At 35.8% G+C, this 24,558-nt stretch overlaps 1 protein-coding gene across 3 annotated transcripts; it reads right to left on the bottom strand.

Moving 5' to 3' along the window:
* Positions 1 to 330: 330 nt before the first annotated feature.
* On the bottom strand, positions 331 to 24,449 carry DCAF16 (DDB1 and CUL4 associated factor 16). Of its 3 annotated transcripts, XR_006721069.2 has the most exons (4): positions 24,299 to 24,449; positions 15,658 to 16,025; positions 8,030 to 8,158; positions 331 to 789 (listed from the first exon to the last, which is right to left on the bottom strand). XR_006721069.2 is itself a non-coding variant. In XM_010973020.3 (2 exons), exon 2 carries the CDS (start codon positions 15,386 to 15,388, stop codon positions 14,738 to 14,740), a length of 651 nt encoding a protein of 216 aa, XP_010971322.1. In that variant the 5' UTR covers positions 15,389 to 16,010; positions 24,299 to 24,445; the 3' UTR covers positions 13,081 to 14,737. The 3 variants fall into 3 exon arrangements, 2 of the variants coding, with proteins under 2 accessions (XP_010971322.1, XP_010971321.1); XM_010973020.3 differs by lacking the exons at positions 331 to 789; positions 8,030 to 8,158 and having other exon boundaries at positions 13,081 to 16,010; positions 24,299 to 24,445; XM_010973019.3 differs by lacking the exons at positions 331 to 789; positions 8,030 to 8,158 and having other exon boundaries at positions 13,081 to 16,025; positions 24,299 to 24,444.
* Positions 24,450 to 24,558: the final 109 nt, after the last annotated feature.

Below are 24,558 nucleotides of genomic sequence, written 5' to 3'. Positions count from 1 at the left end.
CTCTGGAGTTGAGGATCTAGAACCCACATTTTAAAGGATCTTCCTATTTAATTCCAAATCGCATATTTAAAGTATTTTCTGCAGGGTCATACTAAATTTTACAGGAATTCAACCACTGTGTAAACTAGAGGAAAATTAGCCTTTTTGGTTCAGAACTTTAAAAAAAAATTGTTCACCATTGTGGAAAATCACATCATCACGGCCTTGTGGCTCACAGTATTTGGTTCCTGACACAACACACTTGTAACTCCATGTTCACGGTGAGTCTGCCATGTAAGCTTCTGAGTGCTACATTATGTCGTAAAGATAATCAAACCAGAGCATCCCGTGTTGAAACATATGATTTAATTATAATTGCTTTCCTTTTATTTCCTCTTTATATTACTGTCAAGAAATTATACTGATCTTCAAAATGCATTTACTAATTTAAGAAACTGTGTGAATTTTCAGATAGTAACATGAATGTTATAGAAAAGATGATATTGAACGTGAACAGGATGGAGAACTGCTGCTCTTGCTGGTCTTATACACACTAAAGTTCAGTAATATTGCCATCTGACCCCAACTCTTAGTTATTCAATTATGATCTTATTGAGTCTGGGGGCGAAAATATTTTCCAGTGGGATATCTGAAACTTTCAACTTTATAATGGAAGACAGTGGGGAAAGCAGATTCCCTTATCAGGCTTTGTTGCAATGTAGCTACTGTAATCAAGGTACCACAAGCTGGCCTGTCTTGGAAGGAGTCCTCTGCAGTTGCTGGGGTTTTCTGGCACTGTGACCTTTCACACTGTTAGGAATGAAATAGAGGGCAGAAGAAGATTAAGCACCGTCTAACACAGGGCTGAAGAGTATTTGTTAGCCCACTAAAGTTATCTTGGCATTGTGCTATGCCCTTTGCACGTGTTTTTACCCCCGACAAACACACTTACTATCCTCATTCTACAGGCTAGAAAATTGGTGTGAATGGATGCTAAGTACTCAATTTTATACAGCTGGTATAAATATAATGGCGCTGGGTCTATCTGACTTTAAGGGCTATTATTTCCACAGCACAAAGAACAATGCTGGTGATCTGAAACTTTTAAAAACCAGAATCAATTGGTTTCTTTTTTTTTTCTATCATAAACCTATAAGCTTTTTGAAATAGTTGATGCTGATGCTGGAACTATTTATCTCATTCTTTACAGCTCTTTTTTTTTCAAACTGAAGTACAGTCAGTTACAATGTGTCAATTTCTTATAGCACAATGTCCCAGTCGTGCACATACAAACATATATTAAAGACCTATACTCCCATCTTTAATAGCCATTATTGCATTATATACAACATATTTACCCTATCTCTTATTGAACAATTCTTTTATTTTTCTAATGTTTTAAGCAAAATGTTTCACATGTTTATAATGTATATTTGCTGTATCATGAGAATATTCAGTTCTTTTCTAAAGGACAAGAAAAACAAAAAGGATATATGAAATTCATGTTGGATAGAACCCTTAAAATGTGTTAAGTACAGAGAGCATACTGTAAGACACGATACAGATAGAATGGAATATATGTAAAAAGAAGGAAACAAACAAGAGTGTTACTAACAGGTGGGAAAAGATGGAAAGGCCAAATTGTAAGGTAAAGATGATGCCACCTTCAGGCTGACAGCCGTATCATCCCTAAAATGCCATTCATTGTTGGCACTCATTTGGGCCCCGTGTACGTTCTGCCCCAGAAACACAGATGAAAAACATATGACTTTCAGCAGGCTGCTACCCAGGCATACCTGCCCCTGAACACTTCTAACAGAGCAAGCACCTATTGACTCTAGGCTCCCTCATCTGCTGAACCTCCATTTTCAATTTCAACTGTGGTTCTCACGACCACATTTTCAGAAGTGAAGGCTGGTGCAGCAGACAGGACATAACAACACTGCATACTATAAGACCCAGGTAATGTGGTCCTCCCACCTCCCCAGTACCCTATCCTAAGTGTCTTAACCTTCACTATACCTTCCGACAGACTTTTATTTAAAAGTGATTCAATAAACCTTGTGATATGAGCATTTAAATTTGGGCTGTGAAGTTTCCTGTCCATGACATTTGGGATAGCCTGCCTGGTAGTATATTTGGAGGTGACCATTGCATCAAGGTAACTTCCTTCAAGACATCATACATATATCTTTGCACAGATGTGCAAGTATTTCCATAGGAATAAATCCTAGAATAAGCCAGTTTCAAAGAGTAAGCAAATTTTAAATGTGGATATATTTTTCTATACTGTTCTGCAGAAGTTATTTCAACTTATAATCATTAATAGTGCATAAAAATGCGTGTCTTCCCATACCCTTGCCAAAACAGCTGCTGTGGATCTTGAAATATCTTCCAATTTAAAAGGTGAAGAGTGTCTCCCTTACACCATTTGTTCGATTGCTGTTGAAACACCTTTCCACAAGTTGATCAGTCAGTGGAATTAAACCTTTTGTGCATTGTTTTTGCCTGGCTTTCTTCCTTATGTTAAAATAATCTTTTAGGCCCAAGATGAAGCCATTACTATGCAGGATGCCACATCAGCAAACCAAGACTGAGGTAACTTTTGTGTCCCTGTAAATGCTCTGTGTGATCAGAAATACAGGATATCCAGTCAGCCAATCCCCAAATGCCAAGCCAACTCTGAGCTCTATACTTAGTTCCTTGTTCCTTCTTACTCCAAACAAGGTTGTGAGGTGGCATCAGCCAATCAGATATTTTCTAATTTTCTCTTCCTTGTTCTTTATTCTTTATCCTATAAAAGCTTCCTGTCTTTCACCCCATTTTACAGCCTCTGAATGGAGACTCTCCACTTCATAAAGTACTAAAGTTTGTTTGTATCACCTAAATTGTCTTCTTTAATCATTTTTAACCCTTTAATCATTTTAACCCTTATCTTTCTTTGTAGGGGCTTTTAGCACTTTGCTTATCATCCGTATTACAAATATTTCCCCCAGTTAGTCATTTATTTTAGCTTTCTTATGCTCTACAAATATTTTGAATCCACTGATCTTTTCTCTTACACTTTCTGGCTTTTGCATTATGCTTAGAATCTAGGCCTTCCCCGTCCAAGATTAGTTTCTCCTAGCACTTTTATGGTTTTATTTTTCTTAAATGTTTACGTTTTTGAACTAGCTGGGATTCATGTTGCTATATGCAGTGAGGTTGGAATCCAAGCTTATGTTTTTCCAGATGGCTAAGCAGTTGCCCCGACAGGTATTGAATAATTCATCTTTACCACACTGATCATCCAAATGCTGCCTTAGGTGATTTCTTCAGTAGAAATTTACTAAGGTAATCTTTTATCCTTTGCTTTGGAATTTTCTTTCCTAATCAGTCAAGTTGCATGGGCAACTCTATTGTTACTGTTATTACTAAGATACTTCTACTATTCATCTAAAAACAAGATCACACTCTTGACTATTTCACTTAACTCCTTTGCCTTATTCCTCCTGATCTTTCAGACTAGCTTGCATGTGCCTAAAATATGCTCTCATGGCTCTGCATTTCGGTGCAGCACCTATGTCATAATTCATTTTTAAAACTAAAGTTTTATGTCAAATATCCCTTTTTGAGCTGAAGAATGCAAGAAATGAACACACAGCTTAAACTGGCACTAAGCTTTTATTGTAATCCTAACATATATTACCTAGTATGAGGGTTTCATTACAGGTAGCCTAGTAATAGGTTTTCCATCTCATCTCCATAGGAGGAAAATAAAACCCAAAACCCCCAAACGGCAACATTAGCACTGAGATTACAGTATATCAACATCACACCGTGGAACATGACATTTTCGAATAAAATGTTTTGTGGCAAAATTTTAGCCAGATTATATTAAATATTAATATGATCACCATGAGCCCCACGGGTTGTTCTGGAAACAGCTTGTGGGCAATATGAGTGTAGGAACTTTACCACTGGTAGTCATATTTTTCAACATCATTCCTTAAAATCCTGTTAGTGGGAACAGAGGTGTGAAACATAGGGATAAAAAAGAGTATATGGGCTAAGAGCAGTTAATGGCCAAGCAGTCTTTACCCGAAACATTGAACAGCCAATTTGCAAAGTACATTTCACTTTACCTTAAACAGGAAGAAAATGAAGTTGGCAGCTCAATACTATTGCCTTTCTGACTTTTTCTAGAGTTCAAAGGTAACTAAACAATAGAACTCTCTAACACTGGAAAAAGGAATGGAACTGAAGCTTTTAAATTCTCTTTATTACACAGCAGTAGAGTGCTCTCTACTTAATGGAAACTAAAATTTTTTTTAACTGAATTAAGTATTGGTAATAGGGATGGCCCATGTTTGAATATTTCAACCTAGCCACGCTGTTTCTCAATTTCCCTTTCTGGAATTGACCACTGCTCTTTAGATTATCTGTGGTGTCTCTGCAGTACAAATCCAAGTTATCATCTAGAATATTGATTTGGATTTAGAACTTCTCAAATTTTGGTAAATATAAAAATTATCATGACCTTGATAAAAACGAGTATTTCTGACTCCCCACATAAGAAGTTTTGACTTAGTAGTAGATCTGAGTAAGGCAATTTAAACGATCACTTCAGTGATGCTGTTGTGGGTGGTACCAGACCTTATTTTCAGAATTCTATATTCTCCCAAACAATCCCTGTCAGTTCCCTGTATGCCATCTTGCTTTATAAATGTCCCCCTCATCCTCTCTCCTATTCAAATCCTATTAGCCTTCAAGTCTCAGCTCAAATTGCACTTCAGAGGGAGCCCTGACCTGACAGCTCCTGTCAGAGATGCTCTCTGAGCTCCCATGGAGACAGCAGACATCTCCAAACTTTGATTCAGCAACCAACTAAGATCCTCTAGGACCATGTAGTCATCTGCATCCAGCCAGCAAAAGAGGAAAAAGAGTACAGAGAAGGTATATCCACTTCTAAAATACCTTGGGGCCTGGAATTGACACACCAACTCTGTTGCCATTCTATTGGCAAGAGGTGATTATAGGCAAGAACTGATTAAGGTATAAGGGGGTCTGGGAAATATAATTCCTGGCTGGGTGGCAATTTCTCCTAAGAACTCTGCAGTATGAAAAGGGGAGAACACAATATGATAGATATAGAATTATCTACTGCAAATAATTCACATTTATTGTAAATATCTGAATATTCACTTTCTCATACAGGTAGACGTTTGACATGTAAACTGGAGTAAAAAATCATAGTTAACTGTAAGCTCCATGAAGGCAGAAATTTGTCCATTTTGTTGACTGCTTAAGTCCTAGTGCTTAGAATAGTACTTGGCACCCTGTAAGTGCTCAGTAAATAGTTGCTGAATGACCAACTGAATGAATGTACTTTATGCACTGAAAGTCTATTAATCAGCCAAAATATGGATGTGTATGTATTAAAAAAGTAAAGTATTGCAAATAATTGATTTGAAAACTATTCATTTCATGTACAAAAACAGATATTGAGAATTTTCTGGCAGTTGAATAATAGGGAAATACATAAATATAAATACTAGACTAGATGATGTCTAGAAGAATACCTTAAATGTGTAAAACATATAAAAACGTTTAAATAGCATTATATGGCAGAATAATAGATTGAATTATTTATAATTCCAATAGTTGTAGAATTGGTACACTAACATTCAAAATTTTAAGCAAAGAACTGTTATTTGATTTTTAGTTATTTTATACCATTTAGATAATTAATTTTCAAGAAAAAGTCCAGTTTGGGAATTCTTCAGTCTCTTGAGGATAATGGAAAAACAGAATGTCAACTCGCCTATGTCGAATTTTATGTAAAGGACAAACTCCATAGATTATAAACCATATCTATGATAAATGACCTTTAACCTGAATAAAATAAATATAAAGCATATGAAGAAAAGGAAGATGTACTAGAGAAAAATGAGATACCTAAAATATTGTTCTCACTAATTAAATTTCAAAATATCAGTTGTAATAAGAATATTTTAATAAAGACAACTCCTCTTCTATTTCATATCATTCACAAAATTAATTGAGATGGAGCAGACTTCAAAGTGAAAGCTAAAACAATAAGGCTTCTTTAAAAAACAACATAGAAGAATGTCTTCATAACATTCAGGTTGGCAAAGAGTTGTTAAAGCACTAGCCATAATGGAGAAAAAAAAACTGATAAACTGGATTTCATAAAAATGTAAACTTCTACTCATAATATACCATTAAGAAAGTAAAAGGACAAGGCATAGACTGGCATAAGATATTTATGACACACGCATATACCTGATGAACAACCCTGCATACAAAGTATATAAAGAACAAAGTATACAGAAAACAAATCAATAAGAAAAAGATAGATTAATTTATAAGTGGGCAAAGGACTTGAATAACTAGCTTTAAAAGAGGTATCTGAATGGCCAATAAGCACATGAAAAGATTTCCACTGCAAATCATGGAAATATAAATTAAAGCCACAATGAGATACTACTGTACCATATCAGCATAGGTAAAATTAGGGACTGACAACAGGAAGTGTTAGTAAAGATGTGGAACCACCGGAAATTTCATACATTGGTAGTGGGAACGTAAAGTGATACAATCACTTTGGAATGTGCTTGGTAGCTTTACTAAAAGTAAATATACACCTACCCTATGACACAGCAGTTTGACTCCTAGGTGTGTACCCAAGAGGAATGGGTGCACACACTCACAAAAACACAGAAGAATATTTAGTGCAGCTTTATTTGTAACAGCCACAAATCACAAAGAACTAAAATGTTATCTAACAGGTAAATGGATAAATGAGAAATATGGCATATTTTTACAATGGAATAATCTACAGCAGTTACAAAAAACCGAACCATGGATACATACAAACACCTGGATGAATCACAGGTATTATGTTGATGAAAGAAGCCAAGCACAAAACAATACACGCAAGACTGATCTTCAGAAGGGAAGAGGGGTTATTTTGGGGGGAGGTATAAACAGGGGAAGGGCACTAGGGAATCCGGAATTTTTTTGTACTTTAATTTGAGTCTATACAATTAAATATGTGAGTGTACGTTATGTGAAAAATCAAGTACACTTGTGATTGTTGCATTTTATGTATTGTACTGTAGGTATATTTTCCATGCTCAAAAAAAAAAGCAGATGGACAAGTTGGCCTGGGATGGTTTACTCAGTAGATCTGATGATAGAGAAAAGACACATCACCGCACAGAATCATATACAATTAGATCAAAATTTATTCTTAGGTTATATAATATTTATAGAAACAGAGTACAGGAAGAAACCTCAATCATAACACATAGGGAAAAAAATCTAAAGTGTTATATGGGAATATATTATGGCCCTGGCCACTGGTCACTGGTCACTGGATACAACTATATCTTGATAGCAAAAACAGTTTGGAAGATGAAAAACAATATGAAATTTCAAAGTATTATTTCTAAAGAAATAAATAATTCCTTATGCTTTTGAGTCTACAGAGGCTAAAATTTAAATGAAAAGCTTATTGAAATTACTGCTATAGATTATGCAACATTTCTTTTAAATAAAAAATTTTGAGATTTGCCTAAGCAAAGGACAAAGTTCCATTTACAAAACAAGTTACTTAAAACTATTTTTTCTGAAAAAATTTTCTCCAGTGCACATCTTATTGAAGGTGAGCATCTGTTGAAACTGGAGTATGATGCCTGAAGGAGTACTCTAATTGCTGACAATCCTACAATTTTCCTACAGTTTTAATGTCAAACTTCTAAAATATGACTACCAAAATTGTAATAAAATGATTACATTTTAAGAAATAAAATCTCAGATTTTTTTTTTTTTGTGTGTGTGACACAGTGACACTCATCCAAAAAGATGTATTTGGGGTACTTCTAATTGCTTCATTTTATCATTAATCTAGTTACTCTTGTACTTCTTTTCTTTTTTTTTTCTCTTATCCCAACCTCTGTTGCACTTCTTTCTACACTTCCTATGTACTTAAACACTGTGTTCCAAGTTTCCTAGAAATACTTCCTGAAACCCCCGCTCTACTTACTTGACACAGTAGTCATCCTGGGACCTTCCTTCATTGCATTCCTTTGTGAGATCTTATATTTTCAGGGTCCCATGCCTTCTTACTTAGATTACTCCTTTGTTTTGGTGAAGTACATCCTCCAGTAGCCTCCTAAGAAAGGGTACATGGTAAGATAAAATTTTGAGACCGTGCCAGTCTAACCTTTATTTTAGCCCCATACTTCACTGGATTGTCTATGATTCTGGACAGAACACTAGATTGGAAATAATTTTTCCTCTTAGATTTGAAGGCCTTGCTTTAATAGTCTTCTAGCATCTTCTAGTGTTGCTACCGAGGAGTCAAAATGCCATTCTGAAAACATCCTTTTACGTAACCCTTGTTTTCCCACCGTGGAAACTTTTAGATCTTCTTTAACTCTGGCATCCTGAAATATCATCATATGCCTTTGTGGGTTTTTGTTTGTTTTTTTAAATTCATTGTCCTGGGCACTCAGTGGATCCTTTTAATTTAGGAGACTCATGTCCTACATTCTGGGGAGATGTTCTTTAATTTTTCCTCTTCACCTCCTTTCTCTGTTCTCTCATTTTAGAGATCTTATTAATCAGATGTTGCATCCCATTCTGATCTTTTACTTATCTTTTTTGTTCTTTGCTATTTTTCATCTCTGCTTTTTTGTTCTATTTTCTACACTTTCTTCAACTTAAATTTCAACACATCTATTTCATATTTAATTCTGGTTCTCCTATTTTTCCAATACTCTTATTCTTTTTTTTATAGGATTTTTGTTCTTAATTCATGGATGCAATGTATTTCTTTTTTTCTGAGAATATTATAGCATCCCTGGGAGTTTTATGTTCTCCACCTTATTTTCAGTTTTTTTCCAGGTACTTGTAATTGTTTCAGTCTTCACCTTTTATTGTTGAAGGTATTTTCGAATGTCTAGTGACCCTTGGCTATCAGCTCAAGGGACTGAAAGCCATGTTTGAATGAGCAGGGCTTGTGGATTCTGGGTTTCATTGCAACAAATGACCAAGTGGCAAGCTGTTTTTCAAATTGTTCATCTTTCTAGATGGGCTGGGCAGGGCTGGGGATATGCTTAGCTGCCAGATTCTATAGCAAGATGGTGAAAGGGGACTGAAGACTCATAATGTTCAGAATACTCTGAGTCATCCTGCTTTCAGTATAGCACCTCACTTACTAGCACCACTCTCCCCAGGTCCCAGTTCTAATCTGTTTGGTTCAATTTCTCCAGCAAATAAGCCTCCATTCTTCTCTAGAAAAAGAAGGGAAAACTGCCTGGCTACAAAGGGAGAGCAAAAATGAACTTCAAAATAATCCCCTTGTTCTCAGCTTTAGTCCTTAACCCCACCTTCCAGGATATCTTGTGCCTACAAATCCTTGAGTCTTTGGTGGGGGGTGCTTCTGGAAGGAAAAGACAGGTGTTCCAAATTTGTGGATCTTTTCTGTGATGAAGAATGGCTGTGAGAACTGTGCCACTTGTCAAGTATTAAAAAAATAAAAATTAAAAAAAGTAATGCACTTAATCCTTTCCTTCATGGTAAAAGAGAATGAGAAAGTAATTGCTTAAAATACACACAGACAAAAAACAATAAACAACCCTCAAATTACCTATCACTGGGACATCATTTTCAAAATCTGTACGTCTGGAAATGTTTTAATGGATGGCTATGTGACGATTTTAACCAAAGACAGAGTCTCTTCTATAAAAACTCTCATATCTGCAATTGCACTTCCTCTTTCATCTCTTAGTAACAGTTCTAACCTTGGCTCAACTCTGCGTTACCCTCCTTCTCCCTACATCAAGTACTTGCAGGTAAGAAAACAACACATGACGGAAAGAACCAGACTGTTCCCTGGGAACAACTACATGACTACAGTCCAATCTTAACCAATGTTACTAACACATTTATAGGGTTGCCAGATAAAATATGAGATGTCAGATAAGTTTGAATTTCAGGTAATTTTTTTTTTAGTGTAAGTATGGCCCATATTTCATTGTTTATTTGAAACTCGAATTTATTTGGGCATCCTGTATTTTTATTTGCTAAATCTGGCAATCCAACACATTTAAAAAAATAATGTACCATAAGTAGAAAGTGACCAACATAAAAAAGCTGGGTTTAAAGGAAACTGGCATCTGGACCAAAGCTAGTCAAGCCACCAGGAAAATCTGTATTACTACCAGGCAGGTAGCCAGGGGCAACCCCATGTATACTCACTTGGCTGTGCCTAACACTAATGCTTCCTACTAATACAGGAACTCTGTACATAGAGTAGTTGGCCCTTTAATTGTGTCACCAGAGTTCTGCCACTCTATCAAGCCATTTTGGTTGCTCAGGGTATAATCATGAAGCCAACTAGGGTCTTTGTTGATGGAAGATGGTCACACCCTTGGACTATTCCAATTATCTGCATATCTCCCAAATGAACTTGTCCCTACCAGACCATTGCCTAGTTAATATGTATTGGATATACTGAAGTGTCAGGTCTCATAGGCTGACACCATGGATGGAAGGGTAGCATTAAGCATGGGTTTAGCAGTTAACCCAAACATAATAGTTTTCCCCAAATAAAATATTACCAGCCCCTTAATTTATAAGCTGCAATATTCATTATAAGACTGCTTCATCTGGCTTCTGTTGGCATCAATTTCTGTGTATACTAGGAGCAGATTTTTTAAAATTTGAAATATACTTGATTTACAATGCTGTGTTAGTTTCAGGTGTACAGCAAAGTGATTCAGTTATACACACACACACACATATACACACATTCTTTTTTAGATTCTTTTCCATTATGGGTTATTACAAGATACTGCGTATAGTTCCCTGTACTATACAGTAGGTCTTCATTGGTTATATATTTTATATATGGTAGTACATGTTAATCCCAAATTCCTAAATTTTAATCTTGTTAGGCTGACCAGGATCTGGTCTCCTAGATGAATACTGGTTATATCCTACTCCAGGGAATAGAGCATAACTTTCTAAATGATTTCAGGAATTTTCATGTCACGTATCAGGGTCATCTGTTTCTTCCCAAGTTAACTGCCTAAATTCCAGTCAACTTATTGTTTTATGTTCCAGTTCTATACTGTGGCTAACATTTTAAGCTGACTCCACAAAGTAGAACAACTCCAGCATTGACTGCCTGCTACATTGTTATCTTAAATCATTTTTAAATCAAGTCTTCTTTTTCCATACCATACTGAGAAGAGCCATAGTTCTCATAGCTAAGAGAAGCTGGCAGCCAGCAAGTGTCAGAAACCCTTACCCTTTTCTTACTCTCATTTCCAAAAATTTTACAGTACATAATCCTACTGCTGCCACCAATAGGAGCTGAGAAGACAGTATACAATGATCAGACTCAAACGTGTAGCCATAAACTAAACTCTGATCAACACTGGCAAAGATACATCATAGATTTTCCTTTTAATAAAAGCAAGTAGACACAGAAGGAATACCTGGTGGTTGGTGTCAGTTAGTGTAGCTCCTTCAATTTCCCTGAATCCAATGGACACTGCTAATTGGTAGACTTACATGCCAGGAACTTGTACAAAATTGTCTCATGAATTCTGAGAAGCCATCCAGATTTTTCAGACTTTTATATATACTCCAGTCATATGAACAAAACACTCTGGCCCTGATCTTTGTGTACCATTTAGTATATACAACTTAAATCTGTGCATAAAATACTAATTTTATGCATTCCCTTAGCTGATTACCTCTTGTGGGGTTTAATTGTTGGAATGTGCTCTCCATGTGAATTTCCACTACACTTGGATCGCTGCCTCATTTTCAAACATGTAAGGGCCAGTATAAAGAGTAAGCTTATTTACTGTGACCCTAGCTCAGAAATGGCATCAATGGCCAAAAGCATTGGGGGTAATTCATGTTGATTCAATGAATTTTAAAACTAATTTCTTACATAGGGTATCTTATTTAATTTTGCACTCCCACTGTCTGGATTACAGTAGGCACTCCATAATGCTATTAGACGGATGACTGAATTTCTATTTAAAATTAATGGGCTGCTCCAAAAGACACTGAGTTCTCTAACAATGGAGCCAAAAGTAGAAAATCATTTATTAGAGATGTAAGAGAATTTATATTATCAGTAAGAAAACACTCCAAATGACTTCTAAACTCCTAGCTGCTTTAACAATCTACTGTAATAACAAACACTGTTTCCAAAAGAGAAAAATTTTTAGATGGATACTTGTGATAGGAGCCCCAGCAAGATAATTCCCTAAAGGTGACCTAACATCGACCCTCCTCCTGCCATGTCCAGATTTTTTTCCTTCTCTTAGAAAGCTGATGGGCTTAAAAAAACATGATTATGGTCTTCTGGGCTCAAGGTATCTGGACTGCTTCAACAAAAAGAGGCATCTGGACTGCTTCAACAAAAAGAGGCTGCCTATTTGCACTGAGAGAATAATACCTTTAAGTATAACACTGATGTCCACTTGTTTCCTTACTCCTTTGATAAGTATTTCAATAAATAGAGAATAAACTCATCCTTCTTTATCCTACCTATGGTGACTGCATTTAAACAAAAGCTCACATAGGCCGGGTGTGAAAGTGGTAAATTCACCCCTAGCCACAAACCCACGGCACACAAAAAGCAGCAAAGGGTTAAGGCTTATTCAGGTACCTATCATTTTGTGTAACCTGGAATTACTTAACATACACAAACATGGGTTCAAATCTGGATCTTCACTGAACATCTGACACTTTCTTTTTCAAGTATGTTTCTTTTCTAGAGCTGCCAAGTCACCTCCTATCAGAAGCACTGTTTATCTATGGGCTCTATGCAGCACTTAGTGAATGCTGAATATGCCTTAAGCAAAGCAGAATCTATTTCATTTGTTAAGAACAAATGACCATACTCTGTTTAGCACGTACAAAGCTGTTGGTTTATTCAGCTGGAAAGCTGGGGAAAGTCTTCCTCTTGGAGTGAACAGAAAAAATGTGTTCATGAGCAAGGCACTTTGACACACACACACACACACACACACACACACACAGAAAAAGGAACATATTATGGCTACATAAACATCAACATATTTTAATTTTCAGATCTCCCTAACTCTTCCCACCTCCCCCTTAAAAAAAAGAAACAGAGTCTTGTAACATTTTAGAAACCAATGCCATAGAACATATACATAGGAACAGCTTCTGATACATTCAGTTACACTAACATTATATGGTTTCAGTTCAGTTATTTTCCATTAACAAATATTTTTTCTACCTACTACAATTCCCTCCTTTTTCCTTAAGACAACTAAGGCAGCAGAAGTTAATCATTAGGTTATAAACATTCTCTCTCCTTGAAGTTGCTATACATGTATAGAATTTGTGATTCCATTAATGCTTCAATTTTTTGATGCCACATTGTATACAGCACTTAATTATGGAGAACAGGAGAAAGCAAAACTAAAATAAGGAAGGGGATATATGATATATCTTTAACAATCTATTTTATGATTCCCTTTAGACGTCCAGTCAACTAGGATCACACACAGGTTTCACTCTTTATAGCAGGTGAGTGAAAAGACTGGTCTCATGCATTTTATGTATGTTGATTTCTATGTTTTGATTCATCTAAATAAACACAGCAAGACTCATTTACAAGGTTACATACACTTTCTATTCAGCCAGAAAAAAAAAAGCTAGATATAGAAAAACAATGATGCTAAAAAACTCTTTAACTTCAGATTGTATTAGGCTGAGATTTCTGCAGTAAGGTTCTTTAAAGTTAGAAGGGTTCCTGAAGTTTGCAACGGATACGGAAAGTGCATAAAGTACTGCTCCAGGAAACATCATACAGATTAAATGCTTTAATCCACTAACAGTTAATACTGAAAGCATAACTGCTCTTAATCCTTTCCCACTGGTCTTTTGGTATGTGTTTTATTTGCTCTTGACTAAAGTCTGGGTGCCAAGAAGCAGGAAATATATGCCCTACAAAGCAGGTGTCTGTTTAATCCGCAGGTATGATCTTATAAACCAGTTTAGCTAGAGCCTATGACATAAAATGTTCATGCTGTAATTGCAGGCACCGTAACAGGCCTGGGGCAGTGCAGGCTACTACCACAGCACCGCACTCCCTCACAAAGTTGGAATCCCTAGGGGGCGCCATATGTAGGCCTCTCAGTATAAAAGCTGGGAGACAAATCCATATTCCCACCATTGTCTTTTGTCTAGTTATTCAATTTAATTCAACTATCTCCCCAGAAATGAGTATCAGAGAAAAGTACTCTCAGAAGGGTGTCATTGGGAGTACCTAATTTCCCACTTCCACAATGGCTACTCTGAAGGTTGGGTAACAAAAAGTGTAGTGGCCTACTTTTCCTTCCCATTAATAATTAGGTGTCTAGTTAGTCCATTAGGCAGAGTAAATTGGGTTGAGAATTGTGTGGAGAATAGTCAACTTGTCTTTTGTAATAATGTCCCTCTTGACTATTTCTCTATGGAAGTCCTCATCTTATCCACAGGGTCTTTCAAAGGAAAGGGAATGCTCACAATGCACATTTTTTGTAGCTGAGTCATGAGTCTCAGGTATATATTCAGTACTGGATCGTACTTCAGCTTGTCAGGACGGGGCACAGTTTGGTTGAGAAGACATTAGTTTCTCAACTGCAGGCTGTGTAACTGTATTCCTCTCTCAGGCAGCAACATGACAGACATGAGAAGGAATGGTGGGTCCTTATAGTGATGCAGTCAGGAGTTTGTTAACTGCCTTTTGGAAGTCAGTGTAGGAGTAAGTAGTGTTGATGGGTTCAGTGCGGGTTGTTTCCTTAACTGTTTTAGTTAACCAGCCACAGCAGCAACCAGAAACACATGAATTGGGAATTTGTTTTAGGTATTCAGGAATGGGAGTGGCTCTACTCAGTGTTCGGCTTAACTGTTTGGTGGCAAACTGCAGGGCTCCATTTAGAGTGGCATGATCTCTAGAAAGCCGGCTGGGACTTGTAAGGGGCTTTTGAAAAGGCGGGACTCCACAAGAAGCCAGAGGAGGCCATTCAGGAATTGGTTCCAGTTTGGGTACGCAATGGGAGCAATGGGAGAGTCTTAGACCTATCTCTCGAAGTATGTGCACTGGTGTGCTGGCATCCAAGAGTTTAGCATGATATAACCAGGAATTAGGATTTAAAGGTTTCCAAGTTGTAGAATATTTTAAAAGGCACTTAACCTGCCAGGCAAGACTCTCAAGAGGTGTTAGGTTGGGCACCACAGGGTCCTCTTCTTCAGAGGAATCCCACTCTTCCCCAGAGCTCTCATTTAGGTAGTTAGCATTTTCTTCTTCCTCACTCTCTGATTCTGATAAGGGGTCAGGAGAGGGATTTCTAGGACCCATCAGAATAGAAAAACAGTAAGAAAAAAAGGTACCAGAAAAAGGTAACAATCTAAGCCAGCACAACACTAACACTGGAAAATAGAAACAAAAGAGGAGACATCCTTTCAATAAGATTCATTTGTCTGTTTCTCAGTCCATCACACACACACAGTATGCCTCTGGCTCACACCACTGTGCAGTTCTTCAAGATTATGTTGTTAATTCTTCACTTACAAAGAAGATATCTCAGTTCTCAGGACCAGTTCAGCGTGTAAAAGTTAGTCACTTACCAGTGGCACAGGTCAGAGTCTCTCCCTTCAAATCCTGGCTACCTAAGAGAAGGGGTCTTCTTCTAGGCAAGTTGATTTTCTTAGCGTGGTCTCAGTTGGTTGTGATATTATGAAGAGACACTTTGTGTGCTCTGTTTTGTTGTCAGGGATATTATATCTAGTTGGTAATAGAAAGAAACTCAGTGGTCGCCTTCTTTGTCCGCTGGTGCAGCAACTTTTGTGCAGGGGGACGGTGGGATGAGTTGCCAAGGATCTGTCTGGTATGCACGGATCCGATGTTTTCCATAGGTGGTGCAAATGCCTTAGGAAACTGGTGACTTAGTTGTTGGACTATCTGGAAAGGTAGCCTTAACCTGTGAATGAGAAGACTAGAGACATGATATTAAAGCCTGAATGCACTGGGTAACATTATTATCCATCTAACTTAATAAAGTATCCAAGGACACAGATACTAAACAAGAAGCCTTGTTGGCTTTCCCATCTCTAGCACATAGGCTCAGGCAGATTTTTCTACTGGGAATGGCTCCTACCAACACAACATTGGAAAAAGAGAGCGTGGGGCCACTTTAATCCTTTGCTGGTACATATCTGGGCCAGTTTGTTTTGGATTATGCAGTTCTAGCTTGGAAAATTACTTCTGCAAAAGCAGATCCCTTATGCCCAAACTCCAAATAGGGAGCTATACAAGGTATATTTTTTACCCTTAGATGTGCTTGCTGGGATTAGTTTTAGGGGACCTGTCCACGTTGTAAAGCTGCTAGATGTTAGGACTCTTGCTGGGAGCCCAGAGGCTATGGTCCTGTGACCATACTCTACAGATATGAGAGAAGATGGCAGGTGCAGATCTTAATATAGCAGGAATTACAATGAATGTAAACATGTTAAACTCACAATTAAAAGGCAGGCACTCAAACTGTATTAACAAAACAAGATTCAATAATATGCTAACTAAAGACATTTTACAGCAAAAAGACACAGAAATGTCAAAAATAAAAAGATGAAAAAAGATACAACGCAACTGTGGACCAGAATAAAGCTGGGATAGCAATCTTGATATCCAACAAAAGAGATTTCAAGTCAAAAAATATAAGGGACAAAAATGGATAACAATACTGGTAAAAGGAAAGAATAAAAGTGATGTACTCATCATAAACCTCTATAAACCTGAAAGCAAATCCCCAAAATTTCTCAAGTAACAACTGACAGAACTGAGGGGGGAATATAAGCAGAGATATAAGCATTCTGAAAAAGTTAAAATATTAATATATTTTAGGTATCATTTAATTTTACAGAACTCTACAACAAACAGAATAGATTTTTGAGTACAGACATATACACACACATGCACAAATAGTTCATGCATTAGGTTATAAGGTATTATAAGTTTAAAGGGTCAATTTCATTCAGACTAAAATCTCTTACCATAATGCAATAAAAGTAGGTATCAAAAGTTAGTTAAAAGTAATCCTATGTTAACTGACACAACATTGTAAACTGACTATACTTTAATTAAAAAAAAAGGTTAAAATAAAAAGTTTTTAAAAGGAATCCTATGTTGGGATAGAAATTAAATAACTCATGGGTTAATAAAATGGAAACCATAAAAGATATTAAATATTAAAACTGAATAATAATATAACCTTACAAGGAAAAATTTGTGGGGCATGGCCAAACCAGTATGTAGAAGAAATTTATGTCTTTGAATACATTGATCAGGAAACAAAGAAGCTTAAATATCCACAAGCTAACCATTTAATTCAAAATAATGAAAAAGAGTAACAGTAAAATAAGCAGAAAGGAAATAATAAAGGCAGAAGTTAAGTAGTATATAAAAGAATAGATTGATAAAACTGAAAGACGGTTTTCTGAAAATATGAATAAGAAAAACAAAACTTGTGAGACTTATCAAAAAAGAGATTTAAAAATATCCCAAAGAGATTAAAAAATAATAAATATATATGTCTCATATATAATAAATATATATATTAAAAATACATTTAAAATATATAAATAAAATGTGACTAGATTAAATGGCTAAATTCTAGAATATAAAATACAAAAATTTGTACAGGAAGAAATAACTTGAATAAAACAAGAAAGTATTAAGGAAACTGGAAAGGTAACAACCTCCTATGAAAAACAAGTGCAAATGGTTTTATAAGTGAGTTCCACTGAACTTCCAAGGAAATTAATACATATTTTATATAAACTATTCCAGAAAAAAAAGCATAAAACTACTAGCTCTTTTTATGAAGATAATAAAACATTAATTCCAAATCTAGAGATGAAGCAAATAGCAAAGGTATAGGCTCATTTCACTTGCAAAAATGTTAAATATTACCTAACAAAATCTAATAATGCATTAAAGAAAAAAGAATCTTATTATATCATGTAGAGCTTATCCTAGGAAAGCAAGACTACCTCAACTTCATAAAATGTATAAATATAAGTCACCACAGTAACAAAATAAAGTGAAAAAATCAGATAATTTTATCAACTGTGGATATTTAACCTTTCTTAGTATTTGATCAACACCTATCCATGCCTTAAAATATAAAATACTCTTACCAAACTAGGGAGAGAAAATTACTTTTTCAATTCGGTAAAAATTATCTAGCAAAAACTTTCAGGAAATATTATCCTAAATGAGAACCTTTAGATATAATCCCTTAAAAAAAAAGTGTAAGAACTAGAAGAGATAAAACTACTGATTTACAGATGATATGGTCATCTAATATTAAAAAAAACATATAAACTATTAGAGCTAATAAAAGAGCTCAACAAAGGTCCTGGATCTGAGATTAACCTATGAATATTCATTAAGTTTTTATATGGCACTTACTTTTGCCAGGTACTATTCTAGGAACTGCACAAATGTTAACTCACTTAAAATTCTCCTAACAATCCTTTAAGAAAGGCACTTTCATTGTTCCCATTTTATACATGAGGTTTAAGCTACCTATCCAGTGATAAGGGTCAGGATTTGACCCCCAGGCACTCTTAACTTCTATACTAGCAATAGCAAGCATAAAATGTATTACATAAATCACATTTACAATAGAGGAAGAAAAAAAAAAATCACACCAAACCTGTAAAGGATTTAAGAACTAATTAATAATATGTAAGATGTCTATGAAGAAGACTGTAAAATTCTAATCAAGAACACATGATTTAAAATAGACATTCCATGCTTTTGGATGGAACAAATTAATATTATAAAGATAACGTTTTCCTAAATTAATTTATACAATCCCAGTATGTTAAGAATAAAATTCCACATATAACTAAACCAATTATTTAAACAGAAGAGTAAAGGGGGTTCTTGGCGTACAAGATATTAACTCATATTACAGAAGTTACAGAAATTAAAAGTGTGGAATTAGTGTTTAAGAACAAACAGTCCAATGGAACAAAGCTCAGAAACAGAGCCACAGACAATTTTAGAATGAAGTATACAATAAAGTTAGCACATAAATCAAGGGGGAATGAACGTATTTAGTACATAATATTGATAAAACTGGCTCATATGAAAAAAAATAAAACAGTATAGCTGTATAATGCCACATACAAAGGAGGACTCATGATGGATTAAAGACCCAAATAAGAATGGTAAAACTATATAGTTAATAGACTGTAATTCAGGAGAATATCTTTGTGACCTAGGGCCAAGGAAGGACTTCTTAAATTAAAAAACAAAAACAAAAACATAAAGCACAACACCAAAATATGATGAATTCAATCACAACAAAGTCAACCATTTTTGGATTGAACTGAAGACATTGAGAACAAAGTTAACTATAAGTCAACAACAAAAATGGTAGCAATCTCAATAAAGAAATGGGCAAAGGACAAAAATATCCAATTTTAGGGAAAGAAAATCCATAGGCCATTAACTATATGAGTTAAGAGATATCACATTGCTTTACTATTTTGGTAAAAACTAGAAAGCTGGACAACGCCAACTATTAGTGAGGGGACTAAAGGAACTCTAGGAACCAGCAATGCTGGTGGGATTATAACACTGGGGTAACCTTTCTGAAGAGCAATCTAACAGCACTACTTAGCCAAACTATTTGCACATCTCATGATCCAGCAATCCTACTCTTGGGTGTATGTATATATATGTGTGTGTGTGTGTGTGTGTGTGTGTGTATATATATATGTGTGTATATATATATATATATATATATATATATATATATATATATATATATATATAAAACAGAGAAATTCTCCATAAGACCAATATGTATCCTGAAGTTTCATCTTTGATGGTAAAGAATTAGAAGCATTCTAAGTTTCAATCACTGGAAGAGTACAGAGGCAACAGGATGTAAAAGGACATTAGAAGTATACATAGCAACATGGATAAACTAAAGGCATAGGTCTAAACGAAAAAAGCAAAAATAAATACCAACTTCCCACTTACGCCATGCTGCAGAAATGATTTCCAAAATGAAAGTCAGTAAACACCTTTAGTTTCAAATACACACTGATGTCATATGATAGGGCTTCATGTCAGTAATATTTTTCCAAAGAATATTTCTCAGGCTTCTACTCATTCTTTTATCTTATTCAGTTCTCAGCAGTTTCTGGCACTTATTATGGGATTAGCACAATGTTTTGAAAAAATTAAATAAGAGAATGATGAAGGCCTGCTGTAAGTAACTACACAAGTGTTTTACTTTTGTTCTAGGGAGACAAAAATTCTCAAATTATATTTAGGTGATTTGGTAGTATGTTGTATAAAGACAAATGAAACAATTTTTAAAAACAGGATTAACAAAGATAATGCTACTAAAGCAATATAAAGGGAATTGCTTATAACTTCATCTTTAAGAACACAAATGCAAATACTTTCAAAAGTTTATAATATTACCTAGTTCATCCTGAAAGCAAAAAGAAAACTGAAAACGTATCGTAAGATTTTTATTGAGACAAGGTGTTAGCTTTTAATTCTTCTGTCCTCTTATATTTTTACTAATTTCATTTCAACCAGATTCCATTTGCAAGATTAACTGGCTGTATTTCCATTATTGTGCTACCCAAAGCATTCTTTAAAGGCTTACTCTACTTTTTTTTTAGCAGAAATAAGAAAAAGTCTCTTTGAAGGCATATGTAAATTCTAGAGTGAATCCATCACCATTTCTCTTTAACATTCCATGTACATCATATCCTCATATCAAAACTGAATTAATCACTTATTTATATAGTCCCGTGTATAATTTACCTTGAAAGAATGATTCTTCTGTAATTTCAGAACTAAAGAGCCTTACTATACAAATTCTTTAGTTTTGTCATTTCTTCAACTAAGTTTACCAAGGACAGGAAGAGACTGATTCTCACAGTTGCTACTATGTGTTCTTTTCCCCTATAGCACTGAAAGAAAAGTCAAGACACAGGTAAGCTAAAGGCAGTGGGTTTAATACAGTGTCTTTTTTTAAAAACCAGTTTTATTGAGGTAGGATTGACAAATTGCATATATTTAACATGTACAATGTGTTTTGATTATGTATTCACTGTGATATGATTACCACAATCAAGCCAATTAACATATCCATCACCTCACAGATACTTTCTTTTGCACATGGTGAGAACACTTGAGACCTAACCTCAGCAAATTTCAAATATACATAATTATTAACTATAGTCATTATGATGTACCTTAGGTCTCCAGAAAGTTTGTATGCTTTGACAAACATCTGCCTATTTCCCCCATTCCCCAGCCACTGATATTTCCCATTCTACTCTTTGTTACTATGAGTTCAACATTTTAAGATTCCACATATAGGTAGGATCACACAGCATTTGTCTTTCTGTATCTAGTGTATTTCACTTAGCATAATGTCCTCCAGATTGACTTATGTTGTTGGAAATTGCAGGAGTTCCTTCTTTTTAAAAACTGAATTGTGTGTATATATAAATATCATATCTTCTTTATCCATTAGTTGATTGATGGACACTTAAGATAATTTCTGTATTTTGGCCACTGTGAATAATGCTGCAATAAACATGGGAACACAGATATATCTGAGACAGTATCTTATTTCCTTTGAATATATACCAAAAAGTGGGATTCCTGGACCATATGACAGTTCTATTTTTGTTTTTTTAAGGAACCTCCATACTGTTTCCCACCAACATGTATAAGGGCCCTCTTTTCTCAACATCCTCACCAACACTTGTTATCTTTTGACTTTTTGATAACAGTCATCCTCATAGGTGTGAAGTGATACCTTAATGTGGTTTTGATGTGAATTTCCTTGAGGATTAGTGATGTTGAGCATCTTTTCATATACCTGTTGGCCATCTGTATGCATTCTTTGGAAAAACATTTATTCAGGTCCTTTGCTCATTTTTTAATTGGGTTATTTGGGGGTTTTTTTGCTATTGAATTGTATGGATCCTTATATATACTTTCTATTAACCCCTTATGGGATATACGGTTTACAAATAGTTTCTCCCGTTTCAAAGACTCCCATTTTTGTAATCGAGTATCTTTACATGTTATTAATCCTCCTCACTCCAAAGCTAATAAAAACAGTTAGGCTGACCTCTGGTGGCCAGATGCCTCATCTTTCAGTAACTGACAAAATGGTATTAAGTCACCTGTTGTTGTGGTGAGACAGACAAATAAAATATGGTAAAGGAAATAATATTGTTAGAAATTTGAGTTAAACAAAGCAACAAAGGTAGCAGGCACCCAAAGCACAGAGCTGAGCAATTAAAGGCCACAAAGTAAGAAAATGCCTCCAAATATTAGTTTATTCTAATTTTTAGTTCACCAATTGATTTTACATGAAAAACAAACGGAACATACAATGGTTCCCAAAGTAAGAACAGTTCTATACTATCCAATACTGTAGCCACTAGCCCCATGTATCTACTGAGCACCTGAAATGTGGCTAGTATAAAATAACATCCAATTTCAAAGACTTAGTAGGGAAAAAAATAACGTAAATGATCTCATCAATAATTTATGTTGATTACCTGTTAAAATGATATTTCAAATATACTTGGTTAAGAAATTAATGCCCTTTCTAGGTTTCTTTCATCACAGCTGTCTAGACATTCTATATTTTTAGCTATGGTGAGATTATAAACATTATCAGTATATTCCACGCATTCTTAAACCTCTATGCTTTCCCTCTAGGTGATCAACCTAAAACATCCACCCCGCTTGCCTTTTCAGAAATTAGATATCTTGATAATTTTGAAATTATGGGCAACCCAACTGCTACCATATTTTTTATTTTAACTAGCATTTGAATATCTATAATGTTTCAGGAATTAGGACTATAAGCAAGAGAGTGGACAAATAAATTATGGTGTATTAATACAACAGAATACTAAAGAAACCTACCTGTATCTCAGTTTCCTCTTCTTAAAAGGAGAAAGACATTACCTTACAGGCTTTGTTTGTAAGGATTAAGTAGGGTAAAGTCCTTAAAACAGCCTCTGGCATATTTGGTGATGAAATAAAATTCGTATTTTATGGCGGGACAAGAAAAATTTAAACATAAAATTCTTCTCTGCCTCTTTGGGTCTCTCTCCTCTTTAGTGTGTGTTGTGTATCTGCATTAACTAGACCTCGTTAGGAAATAACCTTCCTTCTTAATATTGCAAGAGGTCACATGACGCATGACGCACTATGCCCTTTGTATTTGTAGATGTGGATTGTGTACAGTCAACAATGCATCATTTGAAGCATTAACTCTTTGTCTCAAAAATGTATATAACTGTGCTTAGACGGCTAAAAGTCAGCTCAGAGCTTCCTGAAAGACTACCTCCCAGGTTATCAGCCTCAGGTTGGCTTGACTAAAATTCTCCATTTCTTTCTTAGATCAACCATTGATTAATTTTTCCTCAACAAAGGGTCCATAAGGTGTTAAGTTATTGCTATAAAAGTATCAATATGAATAAATCTCAAAAATTATACTTACTGAAAAAAGCAAGTAGTATACATGATTATTTATATAATGTTGGAACATGAAAACAATAATATACTTATTCAGAGATCTATTCTTGTCGTTAACACATAAAAGTTAACAGTAAATTCAGAAAATCCATTACTGCTGGGAGGGAAGGTAGTTCAATAGGAAAAAAGGCATACAGATGGCTTTATAATCTATTTATTTAGCTGGCTCAGAGTATTGAGACGTTGGTTTTTGTATGGTATAATTCCATTAAAAAAGTTTAAAGATTTAGTTCCTGCTGGAAGGTACTCCGAATTTATCCCGACCACTACTCTAAACCTTTTAGCATTCTATGTTCTTTGTTGAAAACGCTGTCGTTATGCACTTTTGTAAACTAGGCTTCGAAAGCTGGTACATCTAGAACAAACTGTATCAAAATTAACTCGTGCCTCTCTTCGCGGCGGTTCCCAGACTGCCTCCCTCGTCTGTAGACCCTGCAGCAACCGTGGACCCAAGGCTTAAAGAGCCAGTGGCCAGCCTCCATGTGGAGACCTGAGAACGCCCCCTCAGCCGACCCGGGAACTTCCCCCTCATCAGTAGAAGCCGGGCCGCTGCCCAGCACTTCAGCGCGCCCTCTTTCCCTTCTCGATGCATCTCCGAACAAACCCCTCCTCCCCTTCAGCGGGAGCAGGGATTCTTCCCCTCAGCAGATTCCCTGTTCTCACCCATGGAGGATCCTTTCTTCTTCCTCGCCTCACACCCAGCCGCAAGACCTGGCCAGGCCTCGCGGCACCATCTCCGTTCCAACAGTAGGACCGCAGTCGGCCTCGCACCCTTTGCCGACACCACTTCCGGGGGAGCCAACACCCCCCTTCTCCTAGAAACGCCACTTCCCACCCGGAAAGCCGTTTAAAAGACCCTAAGCGCATGCGTCGAAACGGCGATGTTGAAGAGGGTGGCTCCATCCCGTCTCTCTACGCTCTCA

Source organism: Camelus bactrianus, chromosome 2 (assembly GCF_048773025.1).
Source record: "Camelus bactrianus isolate YW-2024 breed Bactrian camel chromosome 2, ASM4877302v1, whole genome shotgun sequence".
Classification (NCBI taxonomy): domain Eukaryota; kingdom Metazoa; phylum Chordata; class Mammalia; order Artiodactyla; family Camelidae; genus Camelus; species Camelus bactrianus.
This window is presented reverse-complemented; position numbering and strand designations above follow the sequence as displayed.

What these genes read in the sequence shown, in the direction of transcription:
- DCAF16 (XM_010973020.3), bottom strand. Translation starts at nt 15,388, where the DNA reads ATGGGTCCTAGAAATCCCTCTCCTGACCCCTTATCAGAATCAGAGAGT.